Source organism: Oncorhynchus nerka, linkage group LG20, assembly GCF_034236695.1.
Source record: "Oncorhynchus nerka isolate Pitt River linkage group LG20, Oner_Uvic_2.0, whole genome shotgun sequence".
In the NCBI taxonomy this organism is placed as follows: Eukaryota; Metazoa; Chordata; class Actinopteri; order Salmoniformes; family Salmonidae; genus Oncorhynchus; species Oncorhynchus nerka.
In genome coordinates, this window is record NC_088415.1 from 62,820,835 (window position 1) to 62,836,961 (window position 16,127).

Consider the following 16,127-nt stretch of genomic DNA (forward strand, 5'->3'; position numbering starts at 1 on the left):
AAAAGAGGTTTCCTTTGGGGAAACTTGTTCTGTCCTGTTCTATACGTATGACTAAAAAGAAGCCTCTGCTCTTCTCTGTCTTGGCTTGGGCTGTTCTGTTCTTATCAGTACACTGCGCAGCCGAGGACAGACCTAACCGTATCAATGTTTTCAGTTACTACATCTGTCAGAACCAAGTGTCGGCGGCACAATTTCAATACTCAAATGTGTGTGTGTTCGACATGCGTGTGTGTGTGTTACCTGGTCAGGTCCACGTGGGAGTTGTCGTGGATGAGGACAAACAGGGTGTAGGGGTTCTGTTTGACCTTCCTCATGAAGTTCTCCATCTTGCCGTGGACGTCTCCGTCGAGACGCACCACATACTTGTCGGACCTCTGGTGAGCTGAGGACGCATCCTCTATACCCAGGTCCACTAGCACTCCTTTTAGAGACGGGCAGAAAGAGATTATAAAAAGTCCAACGCAAGTAACTAAGAAACCAAAAAAACAGGTAGAGATAGTCTTGACATGGACCTCTTGTTCACAACCAACTAGAAATTATTTTTATTTACCCATTGTAGTATTGCCCAGTGCGGCCTTTCGATCCTAATCATGAGTACCTGATTGTCGGATGCGTTGAGCAGTCTGGTTCACCAGGATGTGGGACGGAGGGACCAGAACCAGGAAGTCCACCTTGCGAAAGCGTCCCAGGTCCAGACTCTGGCTGCCTGAGTCTGCTATGGAGCACACCTGGGAGAGCAGGCTCCTGGCTACATTGAGCTGGGGAGGGTGGATCTGAAACATCTCACTCGGCAGCTCTGGAGGGGTGAGGGAGGGGGGGGGACACATGTCATCATACTGGAAACTTAGAGCCAAGTATCTAGTATATACTGTAGCTTCTTATCATATCTATCCATCCAGGAGCTAAATAGCGTCAGAGTCTCCAGCAGAAAGAGGAGGAAGGGTCAGAAGAGGGGCCAGACAGAGGCCGTGCCTCACCTGACTCAGAGGGTGGCACCATGGTGGCTGCATCCTGGGAGTGGATGTGGTCAGTGACATCGCCCTGGAAGGGCTGGATGACCTGGCCCTTCCGTCTCCGCTGGATACGCACCAGCTGCTTGTCCAGGTTGTCCCCTGGAAACAACAGCATAGCAGGCCACCACCAGTCAGACAGACACGCACACAAGCACACACACAGACACAGCAGCTACAGAAACAAAATCTACTCATCAAATATTGATGTCTGTCTGTTTGTGGCACAGTGTCTCGTTTCAGTCCTGTGACTGCCTAGCTGGAATGTGCCAGTCGGCATTTAGGAAGGTAAATGTGCCATTGCCTTTGTAACACAGCTGTTTGTTTGATTGATTGATTGATTCATTGGGCTACCCTAAATCATTAATTTTCCTCCTTAGAAATGACCTTTGAGTGTTTCCCATTGATGTCGTGTCCCCGGGCATCTGGTATACTCACCGAGTGAGGTGGTTTTGAAGTGTGACGCCAGGACACTGACTTTCCCTGTTATGAGCTCGTAGCTGATCTCCTTCAGGAACTCATTGGTGGTGAGCATTCCCTCGGCTAGCGCTCGTGCCTGGTACTTCCCTGTAAGACCCATACAGATGAGTCTGAACGAGCCCGAGTCTCCTTTGCGCCGTACGACTGTGCTAGCCCGCAGAGCTAAAGCCTAGGCATTAGCTCTGGGAGCTTACACAAGTCTTACCTACTGTAATTACTCCCTTTAGCATGCTATAAAAATACAGACACACCACATCTACGTATCATAGTGTACAGGCTGTATGGAGGAACACTCACCCAGGGCGAGCACACAGAACTCGTTGCCGCTCATCTTGGAGGTACACACTATAACTACGTAGGTGGGCAGGCACTGCTGGTAGGGCGGACCGTCACAGAGCGAGCGCAGGGACTCAGAGATGCCTTCTCCCAGGGAGTTGTAGGTGACCAGGACCTGGACACTGCCCCCAGAGACACTAGCCTCCAGGCGGGCCAGCCAGGGCAGCTGGGCCGGAGAGATGGAGGGACCTCCAGGACAAACTAACATGGCCTTCAGCACAATCTGCTCAAACTCCTCCCTCAGAGGGATCTGCTCCGAACCTGGAGTGGGGAGGGAAGGAGAGGAGAGGTGAAGAGAGGAAAGAAATATAGTTTTCCATGTCTACTTGCTGTGTTTTGCGGGGGATGATGCTGTTATGTTTTTACAACGTGAACAAGACAATCAAATCTAATTTCTCAACAGTGCAGAGCCCGTTCAACTGTGCAGTGTTAAAAATTAAGACAAATATTTGCTAAATAAAAAAGGAAATATTAACACAACAAAAACAATAACAAGGATATATACAAGGAGTACCAGTATTGAGTCAATGGGTTTTTGTATGAGGTAATACAGTATTGTATGTACCTGTGTGTAAGGGTAAAAGTGACGAGGCAATCAGTGTGTGTGTGTGTGTTGGAGTGTCAGTGTAGTATGTGTGAGTGTGTGGGTAGAGTCTAGTGAGTGTGCATAGAGCCAATGCAAAACAATTAAGGTAAAGAAATAAATAACAAAGGGGGTCAAGGTAAATAGTCCGGGTAGCCATTTGATGAACTGTTCAGCAGGCTTATAGCTTGGGGGTAGAAGCTGTTCAGGAGCCGTTTGGTAACAGTCTTTGCACTTTGGTACCACTGCTGTGCGGGAGCAGAGAGAACGGTCTATGACTTGGGTGGCTGGAGTCTTTGACCATTTTTAGGGCCTTCCTCTGACACTACCTGGTATAGAGGTCCTGAATGACAGGGAGTTTGCTCCCAGTGATGTACTGGGCCGTACAAACTACCCTCTGTGTGAACTTGCGGTCAGATGCCAAGAGGTTGCCATACCAGTCAAGATGCTGCCAGTCAAGATGCTCTCAATGGTGCAGCTGTAGAACTTTTGAGGATCGGAGGGCCAATGCTAAATCTTTTCAACCTCCTGAGGGGGAAGAGGTGTTGTCGTGCCCTCTTCATGACTGTTTTATGGAGTTTTTTATTTTATTACCATGATAGGTCTTTAGTGATGTGGACACTGAGGAACTTGAAGCTCTCGACCCGCTTTACTACAGCCCCGCCGATGTGAATGGTGGCGTGTGCGGCCCACCATTTCCTGTAGTCCACGAAAAGCTCCTTTGTCTTGCCAACATTTAGGGAGAGGTTGCTATCCTGGCCTCCTCCCTATGGCTGTCTCATCGTCGTCGGTAATCAGGCCTACCACCGTTGTGTCGTAGGCAAACTTGATGATGGTGTTGGATTCGTGCGCGGCCATGCACTCTGCCTCCTTCTTGAGGGTTAGCGTAGCAGATATCTTGTTGCCTACCCTTTACTGCCTGGGGGTGGACCATCAGGAAGTCCGGGACCCAGTTGAATAGGGAGAGGTTCAGTTCCAGGGTCCTTAGCTTAGTGATGTGCTTAGAGGGCACTATGGTGTTGGACGCTGAGCTGTAGTCAATGAACGTCCTCACGTAGGGGTTCCTTTTGTCCAAATGTTAAAGGGCATTGTGAAGTGCAATAGAGATCACATCATCTGTAGATCTGTTGGGGCGGTACGGAAATTAGAGTGGGTCCAGGGTTTCTGGGATGATGCTGTTGATGTGAGCCATGACCAGCATTTCAAAGCATTTCATGGCTACAGATGTGAGTGCTACGGGGCTGTAGTCAGGTTACCTTGGCGTACTTAGGCACAAGGACTAAGGTGATTAGCTTGAAATATGTAGGTATTACAGACTGGGTCAGAGAGAGGTTGAACATGTCAGTGAAGACACTTGCCAGCTGGTCAGCTCATGCTCCGAGTATGCTTCCTGCTAATCCATTTGGCCCTGCGGCCTTGTAAATGTTAACCTGTTTAAAGGTCTTTATCACATTGGCTACAGGGAGTGTGATCATATAATTGTACGGAACAGCTGGTGCTCTCACGCATGGTTAAGTGTTGCTAGCCTCGAATCGAGAATAGAAGATATTTATCTTGTCTAGTAGACTTGCGTCACTGGGCAGCTCTTGGCTGGATTTTCCTTTGTATTCCGTGATAGTTTACAAGCCCTGCCACATCCGACGAGCGTCAGAGCCAGTGTAGTAGAATTCGATCTTAGTCCTGTAATGACACTGTGCCTGTTTCGTTGGAGGGCATAGCGGGATTTCTTATAAGTGTCCGAATTAGTGTCCCGCTCCTTGAAAGCAGCAGCTCTAACCTTTAGCTCAGTGTGGATGTTGCCTGTAATCCATGGCTTCTGGTTGGGATAAGTAAGTATGGTCATTGTGGGGACAATGTCGTAGATCCACTTATTAATGAAGCCGGTGACTGATGTGGTAAACTCCTCAATGCCATCGGATGAATCCTGGAACATATTCCAGTCTGTACTAGCGAAACAGTCCTGTAGCTTAGCATCCGCTTCATCGGACCACTTTACGTATTGAGCGCGTCACTGGTACTTCCTGTTTGAGTTTTGCTTGTAATCAGGAATCAGAAGGATAGACTTATTGTCCGATTTGCCAAATGGAGGGCGGGGTAGAGCTTTTATGTATTCGTCTCTGTATGTGGAGTAAAGATGATCTACAATTTGTATCCCTCTAGTTGCACAGGTGACATTCTGGTAGAAATGAGGTAAAAGGGATTTCAGTTTTCCTGCATTAAAATCACCAGCCCATGGGAGCTCCGTCACTGGATGAGCATTTTCTTATGTGCCGTGCCCAGCTCATTGAGTGGGGCCTTAGTGCCAGCATCAGTTTGTGGTGGTAAATAAACACCTACGAAAAATACAAACAGTAAATAGTATGGTCTACAGCTTATGAGGTATTCTAACTCAGGCGAGCAGAATCCAGAGCCTTCCTTAATATTAGAGATTGCGCACCAGCTGTTGTTAACCCCCCCCCCCCCCCTGACTTTACCGGACTCTGCCATTCTGTCCTGCCGACAGACAGAAAAAAACAGCTAGATTCAAATTATCCATGTCCTTCTTCAGTCAAAACTCTGAGAAGCATAGTAAATTACAGTTCTTAGCAACTCAAGGTCATGCTAGCTATTTGGAGCCACTAAAGTGCATTAGTGAAAGCAAGTGCAGCAGCAGCAGCTAATGGAGCACTTTGAGTTACAACGGGGGAGCGGGGTCCAACTACCTCATCAGTGTTACCAAACTTTAAAACAACCAGGCTTTGGCTTAGCTCAGCCTCCCAACGATCAGCCTCAATTTCTGATTAAACCTTTTTTAAATAAGCCTTTCATATGTAACGTGTGTGTGTGTGTGTGTGTGTATGAGTCTTTTGAAGCCTTTACCTAGCCGTGCAAGGTACTGCAGGGTGAGGAGGATCATGGTCTCCACACTGAGTAGTTGGCTGCCAGTCAGTCCCAGGCTGGACAATGTCTTCTCAGTCAACTGGTTGCCCTTATAGCAGCTCACCAGCAGAGGGCTCACCACAATGTCCCCCACGTTCCCATAGAAGTATGGTAATGTGCCATGCCCTGCAAACCAAACACCAGAATCAGTCAGTCAATCATATACCCTGAGGAAGACACTGTGTCCTGAAATGTTGCTTCATTAAATAATTTGGAGTTATATAGAGTATGTCTTTCTTTCTTTTCTCTAAATCACATCCTGGTACAGTACAAGTGTCTTTAAAATTGAGAATACAGTTTTATGAGGAGGATTTACCAATGAGGATAACAGGACGGACTCCTGATGTGTTGAGCAGGTTGTCAGGGACGATGACAGTCTCTCCAGCAGTGACGGGTTGGGGCTGAAGGACACCTGCTACAGGCAGCTGAGGAGTGGGCATGGCCAGCACAGAGCCTGTTCAGAAATAGACACACCATGTTAATACTGTGATTACAAAACTGGAAATCAGGACCTTTCTAATTCTTAAAGAACATTTGTACCCACTCTTTCAGCTTCTGCTCAGATCTGCACTAACCTATCTCCATGGAGATGCTGAATGAATCACCCCTGACAACAGAGCATTTCATGGACCTTTTGTCCTTCCTTCTCCCGAAAAGCAATGTCAATGTAATAATCAATGTCAGATGTAACACGCACTCTCTCTCACACACACACACACACACACACACACACGTTTTCACAATGTCTGGGGCTACAGTGCACTCTTTTTTTGTTTTGTTTTTTATCAAAAGGGTTCTACATTGAACCCAAAGGGGTTTTACCTGGAACAAAAAGGGTTCTTCAAATTATGGGAACAGCCAAAAACACTTTTAGGTTCTAGATATCACCATTTTTTTTTCTCTAAGAATGCAGGTGGTGCATGACATTTCAAAGTAATTCCTCATGAAACAAAGTCTACTAGGGCTGTATCTATTCAGGACACGCTCTGGACGTTAAGCATACGCTGTGGTGTGATGGTGCAATTCATCTAACTGTTGCCCTTTCAGTGTTGTAAATGAATGTGTACCTATGTAAATAAACAACGAAACATTATCAAAAGCTCTGCCAGACCTGGGGAGCAGACGATGGGTCGGATGGCGGACACAGGGACGGCTGTAGGGGGGACTGGCACCAGGGGGTTAGGGTGCCAACCGCGGTGGCGCTTTTTGGGCGGGCCTGAGATCATGGCAGAGGAAACTGGACAGAAAACAATACAAGAGAAACATGAAAATTCATGAATGTTGTAACTGCAGAATATGGGTCTGGGTTCTCAAAAGGGGTCTGGGTTCTCAAAATCATTCAGAGGGCTTCTACAATGGTGACCTATGAGCAATTATACTACATTCTACTTCATATTTCAGAAACTAAGATTTGTAATAAAAAGAAAACGCAGGTGCAGAGAAACATTCAATTGGAATAGTAAATATGTATTGCAATTCACCCATAACAGGAACACAACAAGCAGACATTTCCTGTGTATGTTTAACGTCACCGAGGTTAGGGAGTCGAATGTGGAGCTCACCAGGGTTGTCTCCTAGGTCGGAGGTTCTGTACCCCTGTCCCTGGGGTCCCAGAGACACCTGAGAGGGGCTCAGTAAAGGGGGGTGGCCGTCTGGACCCAGTCCGTTGGTCGGCCCGTTCACTCTTAAAGCCATGGGTACTACACAGACACACACACCGTACATTATTGATGCATTTCACCACAATTCCTTTTCAGATGGTTCAACGCTAAATAATTAACTTTCGTAAGATAATGTTTTGACAGCCTTCTGAGAGACGCCATACGCGAAGTGCGTGCTTAGATCTTCTTCATAGTAAATAAAGAGTAAATAAATACATGTATTTGATATTTACAAAATAAAACCAATTGTCCTGAAAGGTATCTTCCTAATATAGAGACTGAACAATACATAAGAATGATTTAGGGCCGCCTAACACTGAGCTATTGATTTCCTATTGCCAATGAACTGATGGGGAACTTTCCAGTCTCAGATTCACTGCGTGTGCATTTACGCTAACACATTGATTGGTATGTGTAGGCCAGGCCTGTCCATCTTTCAACCTTGTAAACGAGCTAATGGATAGCCAGGTTTTAAAAAGTCATTACAGGGATTTTCTGCTCAGTATTGATGAGGATTGTGTGTGTGTGTGTGTGTGTCTCCAGTCAGTAGAAGAGGCTAATCTACACACCACAGCTCCATCTGGACTATGATTGGCCACGTAAACAAGCCTGTTTCTAGGCAACAGGTCCTTCTTCTCCTACTCAGACCAGGGCACATAGCAGAAGTGATGCTGGGGCTATTTCCTGACCCTTGGAAATACATGGGCTAAAGCTTATTGCACATGTGCCATGTCTGCATAATATTACTAGATATTATTTATATATAATGTACCATGCTGTAAAACACTTTAAAGCTGATGTTGTGAGGTAACAATATCTATACGATGGAGATATAATTACACATACAATAGATTAACACATTGTCATCCAGAAACAAGTTCCTCAGCCTACACATCACTGACAAATTGAAATGGTCCACCCACACAGACCTCAGGAAGCTGAAGAAATTTGGCTTGGCACCTAAAACCCTCACAAACTTTTAGAGATGCGCAAATGAGAGCATCCTGTCAGACTGTATTACCACCTGGTACGGCAACTGCACCGCCCGCAAAGGCAGGGCTCTCCAGAGGGTGGTGCCCAACGCATCACCGGGGGCAAACTACCTGCCCTCCAGGACACCTACAGCACCCAATGTCACAGGAAGGTAAAAAAAGAAAAACACCCGAGCCACTGCCTGTTCACCCAGCTACCATCCAGAATGAGAGGTCAGTACAGGTACATCAAATCTGGGACCAAGAGACTGAAAAACAGTTTCTATCTCAAGGCCATCAGACTTTAAAATAGCCATCACTAGCACATTAGAGGCTGCTGCCCTATATACAGTTGAAGTCGGAAGTTTACATACACTTAGGTTGGAGTCATTAAAACCCGTTTTTCAACCACTCCACACATTTCTTGTTAACAAACTATAGTTTTGGCAAGTCGGTTAGAACATCTACTTTGTGCATGACACAAGTAATTTTTTCAACAATTGCTTACAGACAGATCATTTCACTTATAATTCACTGTATCACAATTCCAGTGGGTCAGAAGTTTACATACACAAAGTTGACTGCCTTTAAACAGCTTGGAAAATTCCAGAAAACGTTGTCATGGCTTTAGAAGCTTCTGATAGGCTAATTGACATCATTTGAGTCAATTGGAGGTGTACCTGTGGATGTATTTCAAGGCCTATCTTCAAACTCAGTGCCTCTTTGCTTGACATCATGGGAAATTCAAGAGAAATCAGCCAAGACCTCAGAAAAAATTGTAGACCTCCACAAGTCTGGTTCATCCTTGGGAGCAATTTCCAAATTCTTGAAGGTACCACATTAATCTGTACAAACAATAGTATGCAAGTATAAACACCATGGGACCACGCAGCCGTCAAACCGCTCAGGAAGGAGACGTGTTCTGTCTCCTAGAGATTCATGTACTTTGGTTCAAAAAGTGCAAATCAATCCCAGAACAACAACAAAGGACCTTGTGAAGATGCTGGAGTAAACAGGTACAAAAGTATCTTTATCCACAGTGAAACGAGTCCTATATCATGACCACCATCCAGGTGGTCACAAACTTGTTCTACTAACACACTGAAGCCTTTTGGACCAGAACATCCAATCAATCAGAATAAACCAAATGACAACAGCAGTCAAGAGACAAAGGCTTGGTGAGCACAGCCTTGCCATTGAGAAGGGTAGACACGGGGGGAAACCTGCGGCCCTGTAGGAAAGGCTGTACAACCACAGCAGAACCTGAGACAGAGCTGCATTTCCTGACAAAATGTTACAAATATAAAACCATATAAAATGTGAAACTCTTGTTCAAGGTTTCAAAGACCGATCTGGTGAGAATAGGTTACCAGTCCTGTTAGGGGAAGACGCTGTGGGTTGCCAGCGCTCTGTTTCTGCCTGACAATGTACACCTCCAGGGGATTCGCGCAATGCCGTCGGGGGTACGCCAAATAAAAATGTGATGTTTTTACTAGGATTAAATGTCTGGAATTGTGAAAAACTGAGTTTAAACGTATTTGGCGAAGGTGTATGTAAACTTCCAACTTCAACTGTACATAGACTTGAAATCACTGGCCACTTTAATAATGTTTATATATTTTGCATTACTCATATCATATGTATATACTGTATCTTAATCTATGCCACCGACATTGCTCGTCCAAATATTAATGCATTCTTAATTCCACTCCTTTACTTTAGATTTGTGTGTATTGTGTGTATTTTTTGTGAAATTGTTAGATATTACTTGCACTGTTGGGAACTAGAAAAACAAGCATTTCACTACACCTGCAATAACATCTGCTAAACACGTGTATGTGACCAATAACATCTGATTTGATAGAATAAGAGCTGTACCTATTGGTAGAGTCTTGCCCCCAGGGGTAGAGGCCAAAGGCTTGAGGAAGCTGCAGTCTCGGGCCAGGTCCTGTGCTGAGAAGTACACAGAGGTGGCAGAGGGGGTCCTGGTAGGAGGGGAGTCTGGAAGGTAATAAGAGCACAGGGTGACTGTTGGGTCCTGTCAAATTGCTTTAACCAAAATCTCTCCAAACAAATCAACAATAATGACTCAATCCAATTGTTCCATTAGAACAAGTAATCCATAACAGTCCTGTTTAACAAAACAATGCTTTGTAAACAAACAGACACTCTACACTCAAGCCAGATGTAATCTTGGTCAGAGGAGGGAGGGATGGGAGATGAGGGGAGGGAGGGAAGGAGGGGGGAGAGGAGAAGGGGTGTTGTGTCAAACCACTACCCTTCCCTGACAGAGCGTGATGACCTAACTGGGAGCAGGACGTAGCTCAAGGTCAGTGTCAGGAGATAGGACACTGAAGTCATGCCAATGGTGCGTATCAGCACAGCTGACACATCAGGTTAAGTATTTTAGTATGTGTGTGTGCGTGTGTGTGTTTTTAATCTGATTTTACTGCTCGCTTGAGTTACTTGATGTGGAAGAGAGTCCCATGTAGTCATGGCTCTATGTAGTACTGTGTGTTTCCCAGAGTCTGTTATGGACTTGGGGACTGTGAAGAAACCCCTGGTGGTATGTCTTGTAGGGGTATGTATAAGTGTCTGAGCTGTGTGTTAGATGTTTGAAGAGACAGTTCGCTGCTTTCAATAGTCCGGGTGGCCATTTAATTAATTATTCAGCCGCCTTATAGCTTGGGGGGTAGAAGCTGTTAAAGAGCCTTGGCGCTCTGGTACCACTTGCCATGCGGTAGCAGAGAGAACAGTCTATGACCTGGGTGACTGGAGTCTGACCATTTTTTGGGGCCTTCCCCTGACACCGCTTAGTATAATTCACAAAGACAAGTAGTGATTCAGTCAATCTCTCCTCTACTTTGAGCCAGGAGAGATTGACATGCATGTTATCGATATCAACCCTCCATTTAAGGGCCAGCCGTGCTGCTCTGTTCTGAGACAAGTCATTTACTTATGCTCTTTTTTTAATGGCACTTGACCATATAACTGGACAGTAGTTCAGGTGTGATAAAACTAAGGCCTGTAGGTCTTGTTTAGTCGATTGGGACATCAAGAAAGCAGAGTGGCGCTTTATCACGGACAGACCTCTCCCCATCTTAGCTACCGTTGCATCAATATGTTTTGACCATGTCCGTTTACAATCTAACTGCACCAAGCAGTTTAGTCTCCTCAATTTGTTCAACTGACACATTATTCATTGCAACATTTAGATTGGATTTTGGGTTTAGTGAATGATTTGTCCCAAGCTTTTTTTGTATATTTAGGACTAGTTTATTACTTGCCAGCCATTTGAAAACTGACAGCAGCTCTTTGTTGAGTATAGCAGTGTTTTCACTTGCTGTGGTTGCTGGCGTATACAATGTCGAATCATCAGCGCACGTGGACACGCAGGCTTTACTCAATGCTAGTGGTAGGTTATTGATAAAAATAAAGTCAAGGCAGCTACCGTGAGGTATGCCAAACTCTACCTGGTTTACGTCAGAGAGGCTTCCATTAAAGAACACTGTTCTGTTAGACAGGTAACTAACTCTTAATTCACGATATACAGTTGAAGTCGGAACTTTACATACACTTAGGTTGGAATCATTAAAACTTGTTTTTTCAACCACTCCACGAATGTCTTGTTAACAAACTGTAGTTTTGGCAAGTCGGTAGGACATCTACTAGTAATTTTTCCAACAATTGTTTACAGACAGATTAATTCACTGTATCACAATTCCAGTGGGTCAGAAGTTTACATACATTGACTGTGCCTTTAAACAGCTTGGAAAATTCCAGAAAATGATATTATGGCTTTAGAAGCTTCTGATAGGCGAATTGACATCATTTGAGTCAATTGGAGGTGTACCTATGGATGTATTTCAAGGCCTACCTTCAAACTCAGTGCCGCATGGGAAAATCAAGAGAAATCAGCCAAGACCTCAGAATTTTTTTGGGGACCTCCACAAGTCTGGTTCGTCCCTAGGAGCAATTTCCAAACGCCTGAAGGTACCACGTTCATCTGTACAAACAATAGTAAGCAAGTATAAACACCATGGGACCATGCAGCCATCACACCGCTCAGGAAGGAGACGTGTTCTGTCTCCTAGAGATTCATGTACTTTGGTGTGAAAAGTGCAAATCAATCCCAGAACAACAGCAAAGGACTTTGTGAAGATGCTGGAGGAAACGGGTACAAAAGTATCTATATCCACAGTAAAACGAGTCCTATATCGACATAACCTAAAAGGCTGATCAGCAAGGAAGGAGCCACTGCTCCAAAACAGTCTTATTAAAAAAGTTGGACTTCGGGTTTGCAACTGCACATGGGGACAAAGATCGTACTTTTTGGAGAAATGTTCTCTGGTCTGATGAAAAAAAAATAGGAATGTTTGGCCATAATGACCATCGTTATGTTGGGAGGAAAAAGGGGGAGGCTTGCAAGCTGAAGAACACCATCCCAACCGTGAAGTACAGGGGTGGCAGCATCATGTTGTGAGGGTGCTTTGCTGCAGGAGGGACTGGTGCACTTCACAAAATAGATGGCTTCATGAGGGAGGAAAATGATGTGGATATATTGAAGCAACATCTCAAGACATCAGTCAGGAAGTTAAAGCTTGGTCGCAAATGGGTCTTCCAAATGGACAATGACCCCAAGCATACTTCCAAAGTTGTGGCAAAATGGCTTAAGGACAACAAAGGCAGGGTATTGGAGTGGCCATCACAAAGCCCTGACCTCAATCCTATAGAACATTTGTGGGCAGAACTGAAAAAGTGTGTGCGTGCAAGGAGGCCTTACAAACCTGACAAGTTAAATTTAAAGCAATGCTACCTTTATTTAACTAGACAAGTCAGTTAAGAACAAATTCTTATTTGTAATGACAGCCTAGGAACAGTGGGTTAACTGCCTTGTTCAGGAGCAGAATGACGTTTACCTTGTCAGCTCAGGGATTCGATCTTGCAACCTTTCAGTTACTAGTCCAACTCTAACCACTATGCTACTTGCCACCCCACAAATACTAATTGAGTGTATGTAAACTTCTGACCCACTGGGAATGTGATGAAAGAAATAAAAGCTCTGCTATTATTCTGACATTTCACATTCTTAAAATAAATTGGTGATCCTAACTGACCTAAGACAGATAATTTTTACTAGGATTAAATGTCAGGACTTGTGAAAAACTGTGTTTAAATGTATTTGGCTAAGGTGTATGTAAATGTCCGACTTCAAGTGTAGCAGAGGATGTGAAGCCACAACACGCGTTTTTTTCAGCAACAGACTATGATTGATAATGTCAAAAGATGCATGACAAAACCGCTCCCACAATCATATCGTTATCAATTTCTGTCAGCCAAGCAACAGTAATTTGTGTTAGTACCGCACATGTTGAGTGTCCCTCCCTATAAGCGTGGTGAGAGTCAGTTGTGAAATAGCATGAATGTATCTGGTTCAACATTCTTTTTTTCCCCCCAATGTAAATAGTCCAGGTGGCCATTTGATTAATTGTTCAGCCGTCTTATAAAAGCTGTTCAGGAGACTTTTGGACCTAGACTTGGCACTACGGTTCCATTTGTCATGCGGTAGCAGTGAGAACACTCTGACATTAATGCTAGTACGAACTCGGACCCAGGTGCAGAGAAACACAGCAGGCAGAGGTAAGGGTAAATCCAGAATATTCACTCAAGATCTTCATAGCAAAACAAAGCAAGGGCACACGAGAACACTGAACAAAACATGAGACCTGAGCAACTGGCCCAGTCCACAGAGGAACCTAAAATAGTCATCCAGCATGTGATCCCAATAAGCGTCACCTGGATACTAGAAGTTACCCAAGGGTGCACTCCAGTGGAAACCTCAGGTAGTACCCTCAAGGGAGAAAACCTGACCTGTGACACTATGACTTGGATGACTGGAGTCTGACAATGTTTTGGGCCTTCTGGGATGGTAGTGTTGATGTGAGCCATGACTAGTCTTTCAAATCACTTCATGGCTACACGCCCTGGTAATCCGTCTGGCCCTCGGCCTTGTGAATTTTGACATGTTTAACGGTCTTGCTCACATCGGCTACAGAGAGCGTAATCACATAGTCATCTGAGACAGCTGGTGCTCTGTGTTGCTTGCATTGAAGCGAGCATAAAAGGCATTTAGCTCTTCTGGTAAGTTCGCATCACTGGGCAGCTCACGGCTGGGTTCCTCTTCGTAGTTTGTAATAGTTTGCAAGCCCTGCCACAGCCGACGAGCATCGGAGCCGGTGTAGTAGGATTCAATCTCTGTCCTGTATTGATGCTTTGCCTGTTTGATGGTTCGTCGGAGGGCATAGCGGGATTTCTTAGAAGCGTCTGGATTAATGTCCCGCTTCTTGAAAGGGGCAGATCTAGCCTTTAGCTCGGTGCAGATGTTGCCTGTAATCCATAACTTCTGGTTGGGATATGTACTGTACGTACGATTACTGAGGGGACGACATTTTCGATGCACTTACTGATGAAGCCGTTGACTGAGGTGGTATACTCCTCAATGCCATTGGCTGAATCACGGAACATCTTCCAGTCTGTGCTAGCAAAGCAGTCCTGTAGCGTAGCATCCACGTCATCTGACCACTTCCGTATTGAGAGAGTCACTGCTTCTTCCTGCTTTAGTCTTTGCTTGTAAGCAGGAATCAGGAGGATAGAATTATGGTCAGATTTGCCAAATGGAGGGCAGGGGGAGAGCTTTGCATGTGTCTCTGTGTGTGGAGTAAAGGTGGTCTAGATTTTTATTCTCCTCTGGTTGCACCTGTGACATGCTGGTGGAAATGAGGTAAAACAGATTTAAGTTTGCCTGCATGAAAGTCTGCTGAGTGCAGTCTTAGTTCCAGCATCAGTTTGTGGTGGTAAATAGATAGCTACGAATAATATAGATGATAAATCTCTTGGTAGATACTGTGGTCTACAGTTTATCATGAGGTACTCTACCTCAGGTGAGCAATACCTTGAGATATCTTTAACATTAAACATTGCGCATCAGCAGTTATTGACAGATAGACACACACTCCCGCCCCTTGTCTTCCCAGACGTAACTGCTCTGTCCTGCCGATTGATGGAAAACCCAGCCAGCTCTATATTATCCGTGTCGTCGTTCAGCCATGACTCGGTGAAACATAAGATATTGCAGTTTATGTCCCATTGGTAGGATAGTCTCGACCGTAGATCATAGAGTTTGTTTTCCAGGGATTGCACGTTGGACAATAGAACCGATGGTAGTGGCGATTCACTCACTCGCCTACGAATCCTCACAAGAGACCCTGACCTTCTCCCTCTGTATCTCCAGCTTTTCTTCACGTGAACGACGGGGATTTGGGCCTGGTCTCCGGAAAGCAGTATATCCTTTGCGTCGGACTCATTAAAGAAAAAATCTTTGTCCAGTTTGAGGTGAGTAATCACGGTTCTGATGTCGAGAAGCTCTTTTCAGTCATAAGAGATGGTAGCAGCAAATTTGTGTCCAAAATAAGTTTCAAACAAAATAGCACAGTTGTTTAGTAGCCTGTAAAACGGCAGCCATCCCCTCCGGCGCCATTATTATTCATTCAGAGTTTGTTGCTGGCATTTAATGCCCAAGTTTGCTATTCTTGACAATAAAAAATGTAAGTAGTTGGCAATATCAGAGGGTTTTGGGATGAATAAATCATCTGATTCAATGAATGATCGAGCGGAGTTTGCCTTTTTGCCCAAAATGTAATTTAAGGTGCTCCAAAGCTTTTTACCATCATCCTTTATATAATTGATCTTTGTTTCATAGTACAGTTTCTTCTTATTTTTGTTTAGTTTAGTCACATGATTTCTCAATTTACAGTTAGTTTTATTTGCCATTCATTTTGCCTCGTCCCTCTTAGATCTCACACTGAATGAGCACTATAACCTGAGACAGAGTCGATTGCCATGAGCGTGTCCTAGCTGAGAGGGAGAAAGAGGAAGAGTGTGTGTGTGTGTCCTACCTGAGAGGGAGAAAGCGGAAGAGGAGGGTGTGTGTGTGTCCTACCTGAGAGGGAGAAAGCGGAAGAGGAGGGTGTGTGTGTGTGTGTCCTACCTGAGAGGGAGAAAGCGGAAGAGGAGGGTGTGTGTGTGTGTCCTACCTGAGAGGGAGAAAGCGGAAGAGGAGGGTGTGTGTGTGTGTCCTACCTGAGAGGGAGAAAGCGGAAGAGGAGGG

General features: G+C 45.0%; 1 protein-coding gene across 1 annotated transcript in view; it reads right to left on the bottom strand.

The window, feature by feature from the left end:
• greb1l (GREB1 like retinoic acid receptor coactivator) overlaps positions 1–16,127 on the bottom strand; it is a 46,254-nt gene that overhangs the window by 18,434 nt on the left and 11,693 nt on the right. The window contains exons 8-17 of the mRNA XM_029623393.2: positions 9,839–9,961; positions 6,891–7,028; positions 6,440–6,565; positions 5,645–5,782; positions 5,269–5,454; positions 1,788–2,087; positions 1,449–1,577; positions 978–1,112; positions 599–796; positions 241–421 (exon numbers count right to left, since the gene is read on the bottom strand). Coding sequence (XP_029479253.1) covers positions 241–421; positions 599–796; positions 978–1,112; positions 1,449–1,577; positions 1,788–2,087; positions 5,269–5,454; positions 5,645–5,782; positions 6,440–6,565; positions 6,891–7,028; positions 9,839–9,961 — 1,654 coding nt within the window. The remainder of the gene's footprint in view (positions 1–240; positions 422–598; positions 797–977; positions 1,113–1,448; positions 1,578–1,787; positions 2,088–5,268; positions 5,455–5,644; positions 5,783–6,439; positions 6,566–6,890; positions 7,029–9,838; positions 9,962–16,127) is intronic.